Source organism: Camelus bactrianus, chromosome 11 (genome assembly GCF_048773025.1).
Source record: "Camelus bactrianus isolate YW-2024 breed Bactrian camel chromosome 11, ASM4877302v1, whole genome shotgun sequence".
NCBI lineage: Eukaryota > Metazoa > Chordata > Mammalia > Artiodactyla > Camelidae > Camelus > Camelus bactrianus.
The window spans coordinates 10,786,719-10,808,442 of record NC_133549.1 but is presented as its reverse complement, the minus strand read 5'-3'; the positions used below and the strand labels follow the sequence as shown (position 1 = coordinate 10,808,442).

Genomic DNA, 21,724 nt, shown 5'->3' with positions numbered 1-21,724 from the left:
AAGGTGGGAGGGTCTAGCTCAGTGGTAGAGCATATGCTTAGCATGCATGAGGTCCTGGGCTCAATCCCCAGTCCCTCCATTAAAAATCAATAAGCAAATAAACATAATTAGCACCCCCACCCCCCGAAAAAATCTAAAAATAAATGGAATGATAAAAAATGAACAAATAAAAAGACGAAAAAGTCCCCCAAAATATTTTTTAAAAAGATGACAGTTGTGAAATAGACTAAGTGTACAGCTCACTATAGGGCATTTCTGGGCACTGACTTATAGCTTGATCTCTCTCCCGATCGTTTTATTTACTTCTTGGCTTAAGCAGGAACTGCAGTATCCTGTCCCTTTGTTGTACATGCCTGTGGTTTTGTTCTGAGAGGCCAAAGGATTTTACCAACAGACTCAATGAGCCATCAGATCAATTTGTGGGTTAATTTGGATTTGAACTTTATTTTATGAAGAAAGGGAAGCTTAGAAACATTGATAAACTCAAGAATATTGGTTTATCAAGAATTACCTTTCAAAGAAAAAACCAAGAGACAGTTTTAGGAAGCATAAATCCCATATTTAAAAATAGTGAAAGAACAATGGGGTGCAGGTGTCTTTTTGCATTTGCACCCCAATGTTCATAGCAGCATTATTTACAATAGCCAAGACATGGGAACAACCTAAATTCCATCAACAGATGACTGGATAAAGAAGTTGTGGTATATTTATACAATGGAATACTACTCAATCATAAAAAAGAATAAAATAATGCCATTTGCAGCAACATGGATAGACCTGGAGATTTTCATTCTAAGTGAAGTAAGACAGAAAGAAAAAGACAAATACCATATGATATCACTCATATGTGGAATCTAAAAAAAAAAAGAGAAGAAGACAAATGAACTTAAATATAAAACAGAAACAGATTCACATAGAAAACAAACTTGTGGTTGCCGGTGGGGAGATGGGTGGGAAGGGATAGACTGGGAGTTCGAAATTTGTAGATACTGACAGGTTATATATAGAACAGATAAACAAAATTATACCCTATAGCACAGGGAAATGTATACAAGATCTTGTAGTAGCTCACGGTGAAAAAGAACATGAACATGAATATATGTCTATTTATGTATGACTGAAGAATTGTGCTGTACACCAGAAATTGACACAACATTGTAAACTGACTATAACTCAATAAAAAAAAAATAGCAAAAGAAACGAACAATTCCACAGACAGGACTTGGCGCCTTTTGTTAATACCACCCTCTACTGAAGTAGTCAGCCTTCAATGTCCTGCCGGAAGTTGAGCTGAAATCTTCTCAAAGACACAAGGCCCTGCCCATTGGCTTCCCCGTGTCTGTGTTGCTGTCCTTTGCTGTGCAGTCATTTACTCACTCATTCAGGTGGCCTTTGAGGACCAATTTCAGGCCAGTTACATCATTTGGAGGCAGAATCTGTCTTTTGAGTTTTTTTGGTAACAGCTTTATTGAGATTTAATTCACCCATTTCAAGTGCACAACCCAGTCATGTTTCGTATATTCACAGGGCCCTGCAGCTGTCAGCACAATCATCATCACCTCGTGTTACCTTTTGATTTTCAGTTTGACTTCTCTAGGCAAACTTTTAGGCTTTTCCAGATATTGGTAAGAGATATATCAGATTTTCACTTACGATTTTTAAGTGCATATTCTGGCATCCTTTGACTATTAAAACTTAACTGCCTTAAACGCTACCTACGTCAGTTCCTTTGGTCCACATTCATGGATGAGCCAGCAGGGTCAGAGAAGTCAAGTAACGTACCCCTGGCCGTGGTGCTGGGATTCATCAGCACACTTATCTCTAAGGTCTTGGCCTTCCATTCTGCAAACAGACCCTGGGCTCCACCCCTGCACCAGCCCAAAATAAACAAGCCAACTGAAATAACCTTTCTCGCCCCCCAGCCCCTGAAGTCCAGATTTCTTTCTTACAGGTACATGTGTTTCAAAGTCCCAGAATTCTGCACCTGCACTGCTGCAGGGAGTGGACTTTGCATCCTATTGCTTCTCTTGGAAACCGAAACCAGATGAGAGCAAGTCGCTTGGCTCCGGGAGGCTCAAGTTCAGGCTGAAGGCATCAGAATCACTGGGACTGGATCCAGACAGAATGGCCAGCATTAGTGTACCTCTCTGGGGTTTTGTTTGCTTTGTTTTTTTCCTTCATGTTTTGAAAAAACAACCTCAAGTTCAGAGAGGCTAAGCCACTGGCTCCCTGCAGCATGTCTGTTGTCAAAGCTGAGTGATGTCAACAAGACCTAAGGCAGAAATATTAATCCCAGGGAACCAAATGACATCGTATGGGTTCAGAAGCTCCTTGTTTTCTTTACAACTTCCCTCAAACTCCCTCTCCTTTCCTTCTTCCCACCTGTGTTCTCCAAGGAAGGGCCAGCCTCTCCGGCTCACGACCCCAACCTTCCCACCTCCCCCTCTCCACCGGCAAGACCTCCTTCCCCAGCCCTCCCCACTCTGGGCTCCTGCCACCAGCGTTCAGGTGGGCCCCACAGCAGCTGGGTCCAAACTGCCTGCACTGGCCTCACTCGTGGGCCATGAGCTTAATTAGTCGGTTGTGACCAGTATTAAAAATTAGATCTCAAAAAAAATATATATATAAAATAAGTTAAAAAATAAAACAAAATACAAATAAAAATTAGGTCTCCCAGTATATCACACATGGAAATTTATTTTTAAAATATACTCTATTGAGTCATGATGTAATTTAAAAAAGAAACCATTTTTGGACATTTCTGGAATCAGACCTGGGGAGAATGGGTCTCACAACTGGATGGCACCTTCCCCGCCCTCGGCCAGGTGGCAGCTGTGATGTGTGGAGGGGCTTGTTCATCCAGGTGCTAGGACTGCAGGATGGCAACCACTCATCATTTTCTCCCTGGAAAATATATAAGGACCATTTAGGGAGGAATAAGGAGCCTGGCTGGTTTCTGAAAGCTTCTGTTGAGAGCAAGATAAAGAAAGTGTCAGCATCGAGTCCTGCAGAAGGGCTGTGAGTGGCCTGGAGGGATCTCCTGGGGGCCGTGGTGGTGCTCATCCAAGAAGCATCCCCGAACGCGTATTTGCGGGCAGGGGGGAAAACGTCGGTACTGATGACTCGTTCAAAGAGCTGGGCTCAGGGTGAGGACGTCTTAGGAACACCCACACCCGTGTATTTCACTTATGCTATAAAACGATGTAAGTCTAAAAGTGCTTTAAATAAACCCAAAATAAAACAGATCTTACAAGTGATAGGAAAGCATTCTTCATCGTTTGATGATAGCTTAAAAAATGCCTCTTACGATCAATGGACCCTTAGTTTCAATGAAACCCTATATATATGCATCTGAGGTCTCAGTATAAAATATATTCTTTACTGTTGGCTGAGGTCTAAAGGTTTGAAAGCCCTTGCTTTAGGAACTTTCATTAAAACACCCCAGAACAAACCAGCAGGCAAACAATTCTGCTTCTACACGGGTCAGTCTCTGCCGCCTTTGAGTGTCTGTCTCAGGAGACGTCTGCACGCTAGCTCCACTCCCCACCCCCTCATCAACTATTTGCTCCTTTGGAGACATTTTAAACATAACGAAATAAAACTTCTCGGACCGTGTAACAGACAGTCCTCAAGCGCACACCATGGTGACGAAGTCATCCCTGGCAGGCTCGCGGCCCCTCCTGAGCAGGGCCCTGGCCCCCTTGACAGTTCGGTTGTCTTTGAACACATACTCCAAAATCTACAGTTGTTTTGTGTGTTTGAGCTGTGTAAATGGAGTCATTCTGTAGGAATAATTTGTCTTTCTGTCTCTTCGGTGCCGGCTGTAAGGTGGAGTTCTTCCCCGTCATTGCTTGAGGCTCTGATCTGTCCATTTGACTGGCTGTGGTTTATCCGTCTGTGACTCTTCTTCAACAGCGTATTTATCCTTCCTATACATGGGCATTTCGCTTGTCTCCAGCTTTGGGAAATGATGAACACTGTTGCCATGGGCAGTTCCATGTCTGTATCCTGGAGGATGTAAGCGTGCATCCTCGACCCGGGGTGGGATTGCTGGTGACAACAGAGCTGGCCTTTCTCCAATTTTGCTGTGTAATTCCGTGTTGTTTCCCAAAGAGATCACTCATCTGCATTTTCATCTGTGTTAGGAGGGTCCCGGCACACCGACACTTAGCATTGCCAGGCTTTTACAATGTGCTCAGTCTGATGTGTATAGAATGGAATCTGATTGTTTTAAATTTGCATTTCCCTGAGGAATACAAGGATGAGTAATTTTTAATTTGTTTTTTGGCTACTTGAGGTTCTTTTGTGAAGTGTTTCAGACTTTTGCGTTTCTTCCTCATTGACTATATGCATTTTTCCTCACTGATTTGTAAGACTTTTTCATGTGTTTTAGAATTCTGTAGACTAATATGTTAGCCAATAGTCTCACGTGGTTAGTTACAATGAAATTAATAAAATTAAAAAAAAATTAGCCCCTCCGTTACACTCACCATATTTCAAATGCTCAGGAGTTACGTGGTGGCTACTAGCTACCTCACTGGACAGCAGAGAGCTGCAAAACATTTTTGTCTTTGAGGAACATTCTATAGGACAGAACTAGAGAATATTTTCATTTTCCCAGAATGTTCTATAGGACAGGACAGACTGAAGAACATTTCCATCACACAGCTGATTCTCCTGAACGGCGTGGCTCCAGACACGTGTGTCTGTCCCTCACATGTTACAGGTACCTGCTCACATTCATAGCCTGTTCATGAGTTCCTTTGATGATTGGGTATTTTCAAATTTAATCAACTTTTTTTTTTTTTTTTTTTGGTTAGAGCCTTTTGTTTCTTTAGAAATTTCTGTCTCAAAGTCATGAGAATGTTCTTTTAAATGCTTTTCACATTTAGATCTTTAACTTACCTGGAATTGATTTTTGTGCAGAGCAAGGTAGGGGTCTAATTTTATTTTTTCCTATGGATAGCCAATCGACTGTAGTAAAAACTCTGTCCTTCCTCCATTGCTGTTTGTGTCACTTTCGCAGTGTTCATGTTTCCTGTTACCTTTCCACTTTCAATCAATTTCAATGCTCTTTCCCATTTCTATTACTCAGCCATGACTTCTAGTGCTAAGATTGCCAGCCATCTCCCCACCAAATCTAATGGATATTCTCAAATTCTTATCATATCTGAAATCTCTGTAGCACAGCCGATCACTTCTATTTTGAAGTCCTTTCTGCTCTTGGCTTCTGAACGGTGCGCTTCCCTGTTTTTCTTGCTTTGTTGGCTGTTCACCCTCCTGACCTATAAAAGTCAGAAAACTTCAAGGTATAGGCTTAAGCCCCCACCTCCTCTCACTGTATCCTTGGCAATCACAACTCTTTGCAAGGCTTCCACTCCAACGATGTGCCAATGGGTCTCGCTCTTGTCAGAGACTGGTTCAATGGTGAGCAAGCCTAACCCAAATTGAAGAGTTTTGATGGGGCTTCTAGAATTTTTTTCCCCTTGCTCGTAAGAGCAAAGCTAAGGCCACATTCCCACTAGATATGAACGAGGGGGTGTCTGGCTCTTGCTGCCGGCACAGCTCCAGCAGCCTTGGGAAAGCTCGCCTGTGATGAAGCCAGCCACAGGCAGCGGTGGGCTTACAGAGCAGAGCAGAGGCCCTTAGCGAGTTGCACGTGACACCCGCCTGACCACTAGACTTCCTGTGGACCAATGAAATTCCTAATTTTTAAAACCACTTGGAGTCGTATTTCTGTCCCTGGTGGCTGAAAGCTCTATAATGAATTACAGCTCCCGAATCAGCGTGTCGAGGCCTGAGCTCTCTCCTGAGAGAGACTTGTCTATCCGTCTCCTGAGCCCTGTCTGACATCTTCACGTGGTTCTCTCTTAAGCACTCAAACTTTAGAGGTCCTCAGCTGAACTCTTTTCCCCCAAACGTCCTCTTCCTCTAGTACGTCCATCACGATAGATGACAACCCAATCTACCAAATTTCTTGTGCCAGAAATGTGGGTCCACCACAATTCCTTTCTTTTCTCCCCATCCCACCCAGGACAAAGTCCAGCCAAACCCCCTCTAAGGTACTCACTGGATTTGTCCACTTCTCTCCATTTGCCCTGTGGCCCTCTGGTCCGTGTCGCCGTCACCTCTCCCCTGTGCAACAGCAGTGATGCTAACTGACCCCCGGCTCTCCCTCGCATACTCCCAATCTATGTTTCAGAGAGATGCCACTGAATTTTTTAAATTAGTAATTATTTCATTTTCTATAGTGCAGCAGCTAAAAGAATAGACTGTGGAGTAAGACAGATGGGCTGGCTATCCATTACTACACAAGAAACCAGCCCAAACCCTAGTGTGAGCTGGGAACCCTGGCACTTAGCTGAGTGCCTCTACCCCCAGGTCGGTCTGGAGCAGTCCTGTGGAAGGCTTGCCCAGCAAGATCAGGATCTGCACCCAAGCTCACTTGTGTGGCTGTTGGCAGGATTCGGGTCCTACTGGCTGTTAGTTGGAAGTCACTCTGAGTTCACTGCCCTGGGGGCCACTCTGCAGGGCAGCTCATCCAGCTGTGCCTGGCAGTGTGTGGTAGCCTGAGTTCAGTAAATGTTGCTTGGTTGTCCTGATGTTGAAGTGAATTCCAGTTGTAAGTATGGTGTCTGTACGCCCTCCTGTTGCCGGTGACGCTGGGGTGGAAACTGGACTGACTGCGTCCCTTCCCTGTTCTACACCCTTCGGTGGCTTCCTTCCCACCTGGGATCAAAGCCAAACTCCTGACGGTGCCCAAACTCACGTCAGGCTGTTACATTTCTCACTTGCATTGCCTCAGCCCCTCTGGACCTGGAGTGTTCCAGGTTCTTTCCTATTTGGGGGTCTGGACCATTTTTTCCTGAACTCTGCCTGGCTAACTCCTACTTACCCTACAGGTCTCGGCTTAATTGCTTCTTCAGGCAGCCCTTCCTTGAATGTTTGACCTAAATTAGATCCCTAGGTACTCTTCCGTAGCACCCACTAGAGCACTCACTACAGACTGAAATGATATGTGTGTGTGAGCATTATTTAATTGATACCTGCCTCCGTCTCTAAACTATAAACTCAAGCCAGGACTACATCAGTTTGCTCACCTTCCCGACTAACACAGTGTCTGATTATAACAGACACATGTTTCATATGAAAATACTTCTTTTAGGAACCGCAGTCAATCCTAGGAGAGCATCGTGGTTGCCTCTCCATGGGTGAAACTGACAAGGGACATTTGCATTCCTCTGATTCCCACGGTGAGGATTTTCTGTTGACCACAAAGCAGTTTGAGTCATTTGGCTGATTTCCAGGGGTCAATAAGAAGAATTTTTATTGTGGGCTGGGCAGGGATATAATGGGCACTTTTCTAAAACATGCAACTGAAAGACAAGTTGAAGTACAGACTAATATTTTAATCCATACACTTAATATCAGTCGGGGCAACGTCAAACTTAGAAGCCTACATACGAAGCAGATTTTCTCTTATACAACCGAGACGTTTTTAATACACAAATAAAACAAATGAAAAGCTACTAGTCATGGCTATCCTTAAAAGCTGGCTCTTGAATATAAAAGCTTTAAATTATTTCCTGTTTTATCTCTATTCATTACTTTCCTTTATTCTAATTTTCTCTCTCTTTTGGCCAATCTATTGCTAAATTAAAATTACAGATTTTCAGGGGGAGGGGATAACTCAAGCAGTAGAGTGCATGCTTAGCATGCAGGAGGTCCTGGGTTCAGGCCCCAGTAACTCCTCTAAAAATAAGTAAGCCTAATTACCTCCCCCAGCCCCCCACGCCCCCCAAAGTATATATATTCAATACCTTATAATGACTTAAAATGAAAAAGAATATGAAAAGGAATATATATATGTATAAATGAATCACTGTGCTGTACACCAGAAATTAACACAACATTGTTAATCAACTATACTTCAATTAAAAAAAAAAAACCTTAAAAAATAAAATAAAATTACAGATTTTCTAAGCCTGCCAGTCTAAGAGATTTCAGCTGGGTTCCCCGCACCCCCACTTTATACACATTACAGAAACAGATCATCATGCTTTGAAATTACTGAATATTCTGAAGTTTCTTTCAGCCGTGTATTGTTTTAAGTTTGTTCTCACTGCCAGTTCCTGATCCTGCAGTTGCTGCTGATTTATTTGGCAAAGGGAAGCATGAGTCTTGTAGCTGTTGCCAGGGGCATCTCGTTATTGCTAACCTCAGTCACTCTTTACCTGGCTCTGTGGGAAAGGAGGAAGGCATTGGCCTGGGTAAGAGTGTGGACCCTGGACCCAGACTACTCCAGGTCAAATTCTGGCTTCGTCAGTCACTACCTATCACTGATGACCCTTCAGCTTCATCCATCAGTGCCTCAGATTCCTCATCTGTAAAATGGGGATAAAAATGAGACTTAACTCAGGGGGAGGGTAGAGCTCAGTGGTAGAGTGCGTGCTTAGCATACACGAGGTCCTGGGTTCTATTCCCAGTCCCTCCATTAAAATAAGTAAGTAAATAAATAAACCTAGTTACCTCCCCCCAAAACAAAAAATAAAATTAAATTGAAAGAAAAGAGACGACTCATAGGGTTGTCAATGGAGACAAAATGAGTTAGTTTTCATTAAGCTCTTGGGGTGGTTTCTGGCAGAGAATTAAGCACTATCTATACGCCTGTTAAATAACTTTATATTCATCTTTCCTTTTTGGAATTGTTTTTTTTTTTCTTTCAAGTTTTTCTATCTTTAGGGTTATACCCTCCAGCTGGAACTTGAGGATACTGAATATACGCCCTTTATGTAACACATTCAAGACTTGAGACTAGTCCATGGTGGGTACAGACCGATAACATGGCTTTTCTGGGTGTTTTAGTTATTTCATCTACAAAATGGTAATAGCCCTAGTCCTGCCTCACAGGACTGCCCTGGAGGTAAAGTAAAACGATGCAAGAAAGCACACTGGAGACTGTGACCGTGTTCTTCCGCACCCTTGTGGACACAGACATACATGCCCCTTAAAACGCTTCTAAGACTTTCGGGAAGCTGTGAGGGGCATTCTAAAAAGTTAAGTTACCCCAGATCAAAATTAGTTCACAGAAGAAAAAGGTCAAATATGCAGATTATTAAGAGCCTGAACTGAAATCACAAAGCGTATATATTATATTTCACTGGTAGTATGAAGATTGACCAACTTAATACATTTTTGTGTTTAATCAAAGAAATTCTGTGTTAAAAGACAAACATAAAAACTTCCCCAAATCACCCCAAATCAGTGATATTTTCACTTGAGAAAGATTCAGCCCAATTTAGAGATTGTTTCTGGCAATATTCCACAAAATGAAACCTAAGAGTTCACTTATTACAGGTGAGAACACACTTTCATGCTTCACCTGCAGACCATGCAAAAGGTGATGTTGTCTGACTAAACTGCCAGAGTCCTTACAATGTCTCAAATACATGGATTTTTATGAATAAGAAACATTTCCGGTTAATTAGTACCTTAGGCGCAAAAAAAAAAAAAAATTTGGCATAGAACTCTAGTCTTCCTATTTAGTTTCCTGATACTTCTTGGTGTCCTTCCCTGAAAATTATGTTTGAAAGTACATTTAAAAAATTCTTACATCATTTAAATCTTTGAAATGAGGCCTTTACCTGGAATTGTTCAATAAATAGTCTGAGTTAATTAAACAGCACTGTTTTTATGCCCATGGGAGATTTCATAAGGGGGTCTTCAAAGAAAAGCTGGAAATAGAATCTCACTAAATAACTCCAGATAGGGAAATACATGTCGTCTCTGGTCAGCAACTGGCGATCCTGGAGGTATAAAAAGTATTCGGTGCTATTGGGACTCCACATGAATGTCACGAGGAATCACGATTCGAAGCAGCTGAGCAGAGTACAAGAGACGGGAGGCCCTCCCTGGGCGTGTCCGGCCTACATAACCGGCTGTCATCCTGAAGAGCGGGGAGCCGCGTGTCACCCTAGAGCAGCCCACACACCCGCCTGTCCTCAGTTTAAAAGAGATGCCAAAACACTTTTTTTTTTTTTTGGAAACTAAATACATTTTAATAGAAAACAAAATACAAAATAACTCTTTTCAGAAAACAGAAATATTTAATCCTTTTCCCACAAATTAGAAGTTGCTTTATCCTCAGAGCATAGTCTGTCTGCGCGTGTACGTACTTAAGATTCGTTTCACAGAGTGTTCATTAAACTGCTATTGCGAAGCAGGAGGTGGGAGGGACGATCTCAGGAGAGCAACACTGGAAAAGCCACACCTCTGAATCATTTGAAAATTCAACATTTTTTAATTCTACCTTTTGACTTTTCACTTCAAATTATTTTCATTTCTTTACCACAATCTGTCCTTCCAGGGGAGAGAACTGTTAAAGAGAAATGCAGTCATGAAAAGAGTCTTTCCCACCATCACTGCGAGAGCCCAAGACTTTCTCAATCAGATCCACCCACCCACTTCGAGAAACGTGTCAGCCAGAGTGATCGATCTGTCACCCAGAAATGTTCCCTTTCTCCCATACACTGTGCTACCAAATTCTCTGAATTCCCTGAACCTCAAAATTCCAAGTATCACAGCCAGTGCCAGGAGTAAAACCTGAAAGATGAGAGCAGAGAAGGCCCCCTCTGCCAGTGCTAGGTTTCCTCTTCTCAATAATAATAATTATTATAATTATAATAACAATAATAAAAAAATCCTGGTTCTCTGTAATTACGGGAAAGGAAAGACGTGTTGCCAGGATTACCCTGCCCCCTTTCCTAGTGCCCACCCACGCCTTCCTCCCGGATAAAGTCCCTTTCACCCGGTGGCCCCGCAGCACTGCTCCCAGTGGGAGCAAACATCCTTGGACCAAATGCAGCGCCGGGGACGCGGGGAGGTGGGGAGGCAAGCAGCATCCTGGCTCCTCGGAAGACGAGCAGAGACAGGGAGGGGCTCGCGCAGGGACACAGTGGGATCTTTGTGATTCTTGATCTCAGGTTCCCCGTCGCAGCCCTTCCTCGCCCCAAGTCCCTGGACCCTGCGGGGCTGAGTGAAGGCTGACGAGTGAGGGCGGGGTGTCAGTGAGGGGAGCGGGGGGGGGGGGAGCGGGGGAGTCTTTCACAGTCAGTGATTCCATTGCAGTCTGTCCTCAGACTTGCCACCTGGAGCCCCTACGCACGCCCCAGTCTGTTGCGACAAAGAGGGAAAAAAAAAATCAATGCTCCTGATTCTCTTGCGTGATTCCAGTCACCAGAAGGAGGTTGCAGGCCATGAACTGCACGCTGAGCACGTTGCTCGTCTGGCCGGTGTAGACGCCCACCAGCTCGCTGGATGAGCCGTCGGCGGGCGCGCTGCAGTGGGCGCTCCTGATGTCCCAGACGCGCACCGAGTTGTCCATGGATGCCGAGGCGATCAGACTGCTGTCCGGGCTGAAGGTGAGGCTGGTGATGTTGTCCGTGTGGCCTCGCAGCTCTTTGTACAGGGTCCCCGAGGCCAAGTCCCACAGCTTCAACCGCTGGTCCTCGCCGGCCGACGCCAGGTACTTACCGTTGGGAGAGAAGGCCAGAGACAGCACGGGGCCGCGGTGGCCCGTGAAGAGCCTCACCGAGTTCCCCTGCTGGGCGCTCCACAGCCGGACCGTCTTGTCGGTCGAGCCCGTGGCTAAGTAGTTGGAGTTAGGGTGGAACTTGACACAGTCCACGTCGGCCAGGTGTCCGGCATAGATTCTCAGCGGGTACGTCCGATCAAACGACCAGAGCCTGGCCGTGCGGTCGTGGGACCCGCTGGCGAAGTACAGGCTGTGCGGGCTGATGTCCAGGTCCCACACAGGGTAGGCGTGGCCCCGGTACAGCACAGTGTTTGTGAAGCTCCCGAGGTCCCAGTACCTGATGGACATGTCTTCAGAGCAAGAGAGCAACCCTGAGCTGTCTGCGAGGAACCTGGTGCTGTACACTGGCCCGCAGTGGCCCCGCAGGACCTTCATCTCTGTGCCCGCGCTGTCGTCCTCATCGTCCTGGGTGGGGAGGGCAGGGGGAAAAGGAGACACACAAGAAAAGAGTGTTCAGTGCTCTGCCAGGGAAAACAAGAAGTCCGGGGGCGGGGGGGGGGAACCAACACTGCTTGGGAGAGAGCGCCTACCCAGTAAACCACCCCTGCCCTTGAGGGTGACCCCAGGAAGACAGTTCAGAATTGAATAAAAAACAAATCATGTCCCTTAAATTCACCTGCAGCTAAGGCTTTATCAAGTCAAAAGACACAGAAATGCAAGTCTACTACTACAGCGCAAAGACTGGACCTTACTCTTAGGTTGAGGATGACCTAAGACTTGCAAAAGTCGATCAAAAGGTAGAAGGTAGTTTATGGTAACTTTCACTGTTTGTTCTGATAATGTCATGTGAAAAGATTTAGTCAATATGCGGATTTCGACTGTGTAGTCAGTCAGTGGCCCTAACCCCAGAGTTGTTCAAGGTTCCACTGTGTATAGAACAGTGAGGTAGATTCTATAATTACCGCCCCAGTCCGTTGCGACAAAGAGGGAAAAAAAAAATCAATGCTCCTGATTCTCTCGAGTGAAGCAGGTAGATTCTATTATTAGGTAGGTAGATTCTATTATTATCACTATTTTATAGATAAGGAAACTGACATCTATAGAAGTTAAATAACTTTCCCCAAATTGCACATTAGGTAAAAAATGGGGCCTAGATTCAATTCTAAACAGAGTTAACACTATGCCAGAAAGGTACAGTTATCAATGAGTCAGCCTCACACCTTATGACCAGGCATAAACTCCTGGTGTCCAAAAAGAAATAAAAGTTTCGAAACCATGATTCTCTGGAGGGCCTCAAATATTTCTCAAAGTAACAAACAAGGCATGGATTCTGAATTGCTTTAAACAAAGGCAAGTGGTTCCTGTGATTCTTGGAAGTAAATTCCTATGTGTGGGGACAGGAAAGAAGCCTCATGGTATGGGGGGTGGTGGGGGGAGAGTCCCCCTTCCTCATCCTCGTCCCCACAAGGACACTCTGTGTTCAGAATCCATTTGCCCTTCATTCATCTCACAGGCAAGCTCCTTAAAACTACAGCGGTCTCAATCCTGAAATTCACACATTGAAAAAGTTTTAATTACACACGAGAAGAATAAGGAGTAAGATAAAGCTTCTTGAACGAACTGGCTTTGCTGGCTTAGAAATAAATATCTCTGTGAGCCTCTGTACAGGGAAAGGGCACCCTTTCAACTTCTACTTGAAAACCATTAAATTCAAAATAAAACAAATGCCTCCAAAGTGCACATATTTGAGACAAGTTAAGAGAAAATAAACACTGATGTCCATGAATATTCAAAATGGCTATTCCAGATACTCAGCATTAAAAATACATAAGCATTTGGGAGCTTAAGGTTCTACTGAGCGTTACCAAGAATATTAGTGATTTTCCCTTCCAAAGAGGTTACAACAACACTTTAAAATTTCAAGAATGACTCATTGCTCTACACCAGAAAGTTTATGTAAGAACTGTGGGAGCAAAAGACGACCCTAGATGACACAAAGGTCCTTTGAAAGTTACCAGCGGGTTGAAGGACACAGTACTATCTCTGAGGCTTAAGCAGTCTCAGTTTGGAGCAACTCGTTGTGGGAGTGGACCTCACCTCCTTAGTGGGGACCACCACTGCGTGCTCAGAGATGGAGGGAGGGGGGCGGCCACGAGTCAGGCTGGCACTTCCCAGGGGTCCCTGTGAGTGTCCGAAGCCTTTGGAAAAGAGCCTGGTTGACTCCATAAACCAAGAAATGGGGAAACCAGAACGTTCCTGCTGGCTATCATCAGCAGCCCCTTGCCAGGACCACAGCTTAAAATAACCCGGCCACGTTTTCTTCTGTGGCTCAAGCTGGTCCCACAAGGGCCTCTGCACAGCCGAGCAGAAACCCCAAGCAAGCAGCTGAACGTGAACACAGGCCCAGCCCCAGATTCTCTCTCCTCCCTCCCAGGCCAACACCCCAAACTCCCTACAAGTGTCTGAACACCCCACAGGAAGTTCCTATTTGGGATGCACCCCACATGCACCCCAAATAGGAATGTTTAATTTATAAAGCATATTCATGTAATAATGACGTTCTATACATTATAAAATATGCTGAAAACAAAAATTTAAAAAGAATCAAAAATAAGTATAAACAGATCTTCAAATACCGTCTTCTGTGCTACAGGCTGCTGACCCTGCGTTAGACCATGGAATCCCTGAAATCTCTGACTTGCTGCGGACATCTGCTTCTGGAATGGGGTGTTCCAGGTGCCCCCGCTCACAATGCAGTCAGTGCTAGATCAGGGGTACTTTTGGGGGCCTGAAATTTAGCCCTGGGCTATTCTCCAGTTAGCTGCCAGTGGAAATGAAAAAAATTAAATATGGCTAGGCTTGGGGGGTGGGTGGGAAGCAAGCGAAGACACTGCTATCTGTGGGAGATGGCAGCCCACACTAGGATGGAAAAGGGGGCTACGGGTTAGCGTGGAGGGACGCGTGTGCTGTGAGTATAAGAGGCACGCTGGGTTCTAAGACTTGGGACAAAAAGGGAGAATGTAACAGATTTCATTGATTTCTTTTTTTATATTGCCTATATATTGAAATAACATTTTGGCCATATGGCATTGCATCAAACACATTATTAAAATGCATTCTGCCTATTTCTTTTTACTCTTTTAATGTGACTACTAGAAAAATTTAAATTACATATATGGCTCATGTTATACTCTTCTTGGCCAGCACAGATGTGACTGGCAGATTTATACACCAATGACAGAAATGAGCACTAGGGACAACACTGGCTTCGCAATTCACACTGAGAGATGACCAGGCTGGAGGAAGGAGGACTCGGCCTGACGGGGGCTGAATGCAGGGTGGCAGTGATGAGGGTGGGGTGGGCCCGCCCGCCCACATAACTGGGAAGAGGAGCGGATCCTCCGTCTGGCACCCGGGGCTTCGCCACGCTGCTCGAATATGGAAAAGCCACAGAGTTACCAGTCAACAAGCGGGAAAGCTGGACCTCACTTCTATCTCCATTCCCGGTGGAACAAAGGAGGGATCGCAGGCCTCGCTCTCCACGCTGAGCGCCTCCAGCAGCGGGAGGGGCTGCTGGCACCGGGGGGCGCCCCGGTGGGGCCAGCGAGCAGATTTCAAAGGCTAATCTCGGTCATCTTCCCGTGGGGACCACAGGCACTGTGGGCAGGGGCTGAATATCCAGTTGTATGTGGCATAATTAATAGAGAAAATTTTATGCTTACATCAGAGCTTTTGGTTACTGGTTTTGACTGTTTTTTTTTTTAAATACAATTCACATATGATAAAATTCACTCTTTTTAAAGTGTACAATTCAATGGTTTTTAGTGTATCCACAGGCTTGTGCCATCTTCACCACTAGGTAGTGCAGGAGATTTTCAGCACCTCAAAAAGAAAGCCTGTTCCTGTAGCATTCACTTCCCACTCCCCGGCCCCCAACCCCATTCACCTACCTTCTGTCCCTGTGTTATGCCTATTCTGAGTATTTCCTATACATTTCCTATAAATACCACACGCGGTTCTCTGTGACCGGCTTCTCTGGCTTAGCACAGCGTTTACAAGGTGCATCCACGTTACGGCATATTTCATGTATCACATAGCTTCATTCCTTTATATGGTGAAGAACATTCCAGTGTATGGATACACCACATTTTGCTTGTCCATTAATCAGCAGAAGGACCTCTGGGCTGTTTCTACTGTTTGGCTATTATGAATAATGTTGCCATGAACATGCATGTACCAGTCTATGTGTGGATGCAGGGCTTCAGCTCTCTTGGTTATACACGTAGGAATGGAACTGCAGGGTATGACCGCTGTTTTAAATATTTACCGTTAAAATGTTTTATCCACTAAGTTATGCAACAGTTATTGCTTCACAAAGATTAAAGCAGAGACAGAAACCTGACTTCCTAATTTGGTTTCCTCAGTGCTTTCCTAGTTCCTTCCATCTCTGAGCCAGGTGACCTCACCATTCACCTGCTTGGCTTCTAAGGCATCTGGGTTTGGGATCTCTGCTTTATTTAACAGGCTCGATTTTAATCGTGATGTCTACAAGGAAAACAGAAACCCCAAATTCTCACTGAAGAAACATTAAAAACCAACTACTACAACTAATGTATATCTTGCCTTCCCCTCCAAATGCTCCTTGTCAGAAACCAAAAAGAAACCTGCCCCAAACGGCCATGACAAAATGGGTGGGGGTCGGGGTGAGGCTATGGAAACCCCTCAACCAGACTAGGAGGATCTCAACTTTAGTCTAAAATTAAAAACAGACAAATAAAAAAACAAAACCAAAATCACACTGTTCTTGAGGAAAGCAGAGGCTAGAAACTACGGACTTCCAATATGGATAATGAGAAATAAACCAGAAAGATAGTTAAACCGAACAACCACTCCCCTGGCATCCTGTTTTGGCTGAGGTGGATGTCCAGCCTGCGACACACGTGCTGCCCTCAGCCCCCTCTCCCCTCCAGCGGCCCAGGCCCCGCGCTCTCATCTGGTCCATCCACCGGTCCAAGCACCGTGCTCCCTCCCCGGCCAGCACTGAGCCCGGCCCACCACCATCTCTGACCCAGACAGCGGCGCCCTATGGCTTCCTGTTTTACCCTGCCCGACTCTAGCCAGATTTAATTTCTCTTAGTTCCTGGAATTCACCCCATTACTCTTCACTTCTGGGTCCTCAGATACATGCCTTCTGATGACCTGGGAACCTTCACAGAACAAGGCACAGAGCTGGTCTTCAGTGGAAACCAGGGTAGATAGAGCCTTAACGTTTTTTATTTTGGCCTAATGTTCTTTCCATCTATCTTTGCTATCTTCCTTTATATTACTTTTTAATGCCTTGAATAAACCCCCAGACTCAGTACCATCAATGCTAATAAGGTCCAGTAGGAATAATTTTTTTTTTGTGTTTACAGAAAACTAAAAGTAGACGAGGGCAGTATCTGTCAGTTGTGTGTGAAGAAACCCCAAGGGGCTTGCACTGTCTCAAGGAGAAGAGAAATCTGATAATTCAAATACACATGCAATGAAATACATTTTGGAAGGCACTACAGAACTCTAGAAATCAATGTTTGCAGACTGGAATGTAGACTCTTTATGCATCATAACGAAATCCTCTAATTATACCGTCTTAGCTGTAAGAAACAAAGACTCAAAGGCCATACTAACTGGAAGGTGACTCAGCAAACAGGAGGAGGTAAGAAAGGGCTTAACTGGCACACCTAATATTCTTTTCTTTTTCTGTTTTCTATTTTTTAATTACATCTAATATTCTTGATACCCCTATCAGCAGCTGGTAATTAGCTCGAGTGATTTTTTTTAACTCATTAATTTTTCAACTAGGTGCAAAGAATTTTCCATCCAAAGTAACCTGAGGCCGAGCCATCTGAATTTCTGTGGCAGTAGGACCAAGGTCCTCTAGCCCACAACTCCGGCGGTGCCACTCCCAGGACAGGTCAGCTCCGTGAGGTCCGGTTTCTAGCTCTCCTGGCCTGTGTTTTTCTGAGGCAGTGACCCTCAGTGCCCTGAACGCAGGCCACTCGGCCTACCCTTTCCAACGACCACCCCCAGACAAAGCACACGGGATCATGACACCAACTGCGGGATGAAGTGCCAAGGAGGCTTCCTCTGTGCCTTCCCACACGGGGGCTGGGGGCTCCCTGGGTGAAGCCAGAGGCTGTGCACTGGCCCTTCGGAGAGAAACTGGTTCTTGTTTACTGTTTTTTTTTTTTTTTTTAGTTTATTTATTCTTGTATTATTTAATTTTAGCGGAGGCGGGGTGGATTAGGTTTATTTATTTATTTTTGGAGGAGGTACCGGGGACTGAACCCAGGACCTCGCATGCTAAGCATGCGCTCTGCCACTGGAGCTACACCCTTTCCCTTGGTTTAGTGTCGATGAGACTGGGAAACCGCCAAGTCACAAGAAGGCAGGCCCTTCGACCCAGGGATCCACTTCTAATGTTTACACTTGCACACATGTACACGCACAAACGCACGCACGCACTTACATCGCAACATTAGCTGATGAAGGTCCTTCATCAGGCCCAGCAGCGTTACCCACACTTCAGGTAGTAACATACCTGCCCCTTCACTGATCATGTTCAGTTACTGTTAAACACGGTTTTCATCTCTGCTCAGGTTAGGCCTGAGCAGGAACTCGCTGGCTGCAGGCTGCACGGCACGCGTCTGGTGTTAGCTACACAGAGAGGGAGATAATGAAGGCAGCTCTCCGCCAGACCTGCCACGCTCGGTAAGAGCAGTCTAAGCACAGAAGTGAGGCAGGTGTAGGGAAGGAAAGGTGAGACTCGTACCTCCTCCTCCAGAATATCACAAGCCAAGTGGATGCGGGACACGTCCACTTGATGGGGTTCTGATTTTAACTTCTTGGATCGTAAACTCCACAGTTTGATACAGGAGTTGTCGAACCCGGCAGCAAGCAGCTTGCTATCTGGGGAGATTTCTGCAGTGTTCAGCAGCTGCTCCGTGTTATAGAAGGCATAGAAACAGATGGTGGTGAGGGAGGGGGGGCCGTCCTTGACGCGCTTAATGCTCTCCTGCAAGACCTCCAGGGCGGCCTCGTTCTGCAGAATCGGGGTGGGCATGTCGGCGGGCTCCAGGCCGTTGCCCTCGCCTCGGGAGGAGCTGCCGCTGGCGTAGAGCTGGTAGTCTGTCCTCTTGGCAGGCTGCACGTCCAGGTGGATGTGCAAGGTGAGGACTTTGCACAGGGCGGTGTTGTTGTCACTCTGGAGGTAGCGGAGAAGGTAGTTGTAGCTGTCTTCCTGGAGGCGGACCACGTACTTGTGGTCCAGGAACGCCCGCAGCCGGAAGTTGGACAGGATGTCCTGGATGGTCTGAGTGGTCTGCAGCTGCTCGATGACATCCTTCTGGCTCGCGTTCTGCAGAAACATGCCATGGAAGCGGCTGTAAAAACTTTCCACTGTGCTCTTCGGACTGTTCTGGACCAGGCTGAGGTGGAGGTAGACAAAGAGAGGATAGAGGAGAGGCATCACTTCGTGGCTATGCTGGGAGTCAGAATCTACAATGAAAAAAAGAAAAACACAGCGAGGGCTTTATAATCAGTATCATCTCAGAGGAACAATGTGCTCTCCTGGGGACCCTTTCTTGCCAGGATCCTATTTTCTGAGGCTACTAACTGAAGTACAAGCTCAATACAGAATCCTGGAAACCCGACATCTAAGCCTAGGGACCGAGGAAGGACGAGCATGGACCCTGTAGTCCAGCAAACACGGGCCCGAAGCCAGTGACAAATCGGGAACTTGATGCCCAGAGGTGAGTGACTTGCCTAAGCTCTCATGTCCGTTCGGTAGCTTGTACCCCAGTCTTCAAGATTTAGTATTTTAGTGTTGCTCCAACTGGGTACCTCACACCTTGGGGAGACCTTAGATGTATTATTGGGAGATCGAGCTCTTCACAGAAACGTTTTAACTTGAGAATTAAAAAAACAATGAACACAAGTAAACCTGGCATTATCTGGATGGACTTCAGCAAGTTAAGTACTGACATAAAGTTTCAGTGCTGTTTCGTTTTTATGATGGCTTTTGGCCCTATCACCTGCAGTAACATCAAAATACTAACTTCAGTGGTTTCCTCAGCATGCCTGGCTACCCCGGCTGGCCTGTCCTCACGCTGAGACGACATCGTTCACACCTAATGGCCCCGCATCTGTCGGTGTATTCATTTTGATTTTGTTGGTTAAAAAGTACTACTTCTCTTCTGCAGTGATAACTTACAAATGGAACGTTTTCACGCCATTATGACTACATCACTTCCGGAGGCTTTAACACCACGGAACTAGGTGACAAAGAATGTTCAGAAAAGCGTGCAGCCTGCTTTGTCGCAGGCTAATGAGAACAGTGCAGAGGCGTATGTGACACCTGCGTAGGGAGGGCAGAGAGAGCTGTGACGGGGCAAAGGTTTTGCAGCCATTTAGATGGAGACGAACTGAGAGGCTGTCCCAGGCCCGAGTGTGTCACAGCCCTCGGTGCCGCCTGCAGACCTGTCTGGAGCAGCAGGTTAAGTCTGGCAAAGTCCATCCGCTACGTTCACTTGCTGTTAATTTGAACTTTACTTTTTGTGGTTTTGCTTATGCTTTATTTGCAGATGAGTTTAGGTTTCGTACAGTAAACATAAAGGCCTCCCATCTAGTGTAATGTCTGTGCATACTTAAATACATTAACATAAAAATGCTTTTAGTCGGCACTTAGCACTTCAGCTAGCATTTTTTCTTCCTCTTTTTCATGAAAAGGAATCCATACCTGGCTCAAGAGTCAGAAACACTGTATTAGGGGATCTTGTCTCCCTGATTGGAAGAGGAATGAAACCAGCATGACAGAGCCTGTCTCTGCTTAACACTCCTTTTCACCTTGTCACAGGCGGGTTGCTCAGTATGTGCATTTGAGAATAAATGTGCTCCCGCTCAGATGCAGACTTAGAGGAACTGTAACAGTCCCGCTGAACTGGAAGTCAGGACTGCTGCCCAGCCACTCTGGGTCTCTGGGTCCTGCCTGGGAATCAGCAGGCAACGGGAGCTCCTGTGCTGGCTGCGGGCACTGACCCTGACGGCCCTGGGGAGCCGGGGCTGCTGCTCCACGTGGAGGCAGGGAAGAGGGTGTCTGGGTCAGAGGAGTCACTTAGAGCTCCTCCTGGTGTGGCCATGCCTGAGGCCACGATGAATGCAAGACTGCAACAACCCAATGGCCAGACCCTGCAGGAACGAAGACTTGAGTCATCCCGCCGGGAAAAGAACCAGCACCCGCTGTAGGGCGTACTGAAGGCAAAGGGGATGCAGAACGGGTAGCGGAGGAAGGTAGTTCAGTGCCAGCTACGACCAAGTGACCAGGTACAGAGACGAGGGCTGCACCTGTCATCAAATACACATTCCTTCTTATTTTGTCGGAAATGGTTGTATGCATATACTCTGTATAAACACGTATCTTTGTTTTCTTTCCTGTCTTATCCCCTGATCATGTAACAAGTTATACTGACTTTGTATCAGTATTTAAGTATTGCTGACTTTACATCATAGTATTTAAATTACAGGATATCCATGAGAAGAGCAGATATGGCTAGCGAACCCTGCTGCTGCTTCTGCAGAGGGGATTCGTGCATTTTCGGCTGTACCCAGGATGGCTGTACTCAGGATGGCTGTACCATGTTAGGTGCAATTCCGACCTTGTTAATCACAGTTATTTGGAGATTAAGTATGGTTTAAGGAGATGGGTATGGGTGCCAAGTTCACAGAGTTTGGACTTGTGATGGTTAATTTTATGCCATCTTGGCTGGGCCACAGTGCCCAGATACTTGGTCAAACATTATTCTAGCTGTATCTGTGAAAGTATTTTTTAGATGAGATTAACATTTAAATCAACAGACTAAGTAAAGCTGATTACTCTCCATATGTGAGTGGGCCTCATCCAATCAGTTGAAGGTCTTAGGACAAAGACTGAACTCCCTGGGAGGGGGAGGAGGAATTCTGCCAGCAGACGGCCTTTGGATTTGACTCTTCTGGGTCTCCGGTCTGCAGGCCTGCCCTGCAGGTTTTGGACTTGCCAGGCTCCATATGATGTGAACCAATTCCTTAAAATACATCTCTCTCTGTATGTACATTCTGCTGGTTCTGTTTCTTTGGAGAATCCTGGCTAATACAGGTTTTGGTATTTCTTTAAATACT

The 21,724-nt window shown here is 45.7% G+C and overlaps 1 protein-coding gene across 2 annotated transcripts in view; it reads right to left on the bottom strand.

The window, feature by feature from the left end:
* Positions 1 to 7,388: 7,388 nt before the first annotated feature.
* The window catches only part of TAF5L (TATA-box binding protein associated factor 5 like), a 33,295-nt gene continuing 18,959 nt past the window's right edge, over positions 7,389 to 21,724 (bottom strand). For both annotated transcript variants that reach the window (XM_074373206.1, XM_074373207.1), the window contains exons 4-5: positions 18,345 to 19,069; positions 7,389 to 11,998 (exon numbers count right to left, since the gene is read on the bottom strand). In XM_074373206.1, coding sequence (XP_074229307.1) covers positions 11,201 to 11,998; positions 18,345 to 19,069 — 1,523 coding nt within the window. In that variant the 3' untranslated portion in view covers positions 7,389 to 11,200. The remainder of the gene's footprint in view (positions 11,999 to 18,344; positions 19,070 to 21,724) is intronic.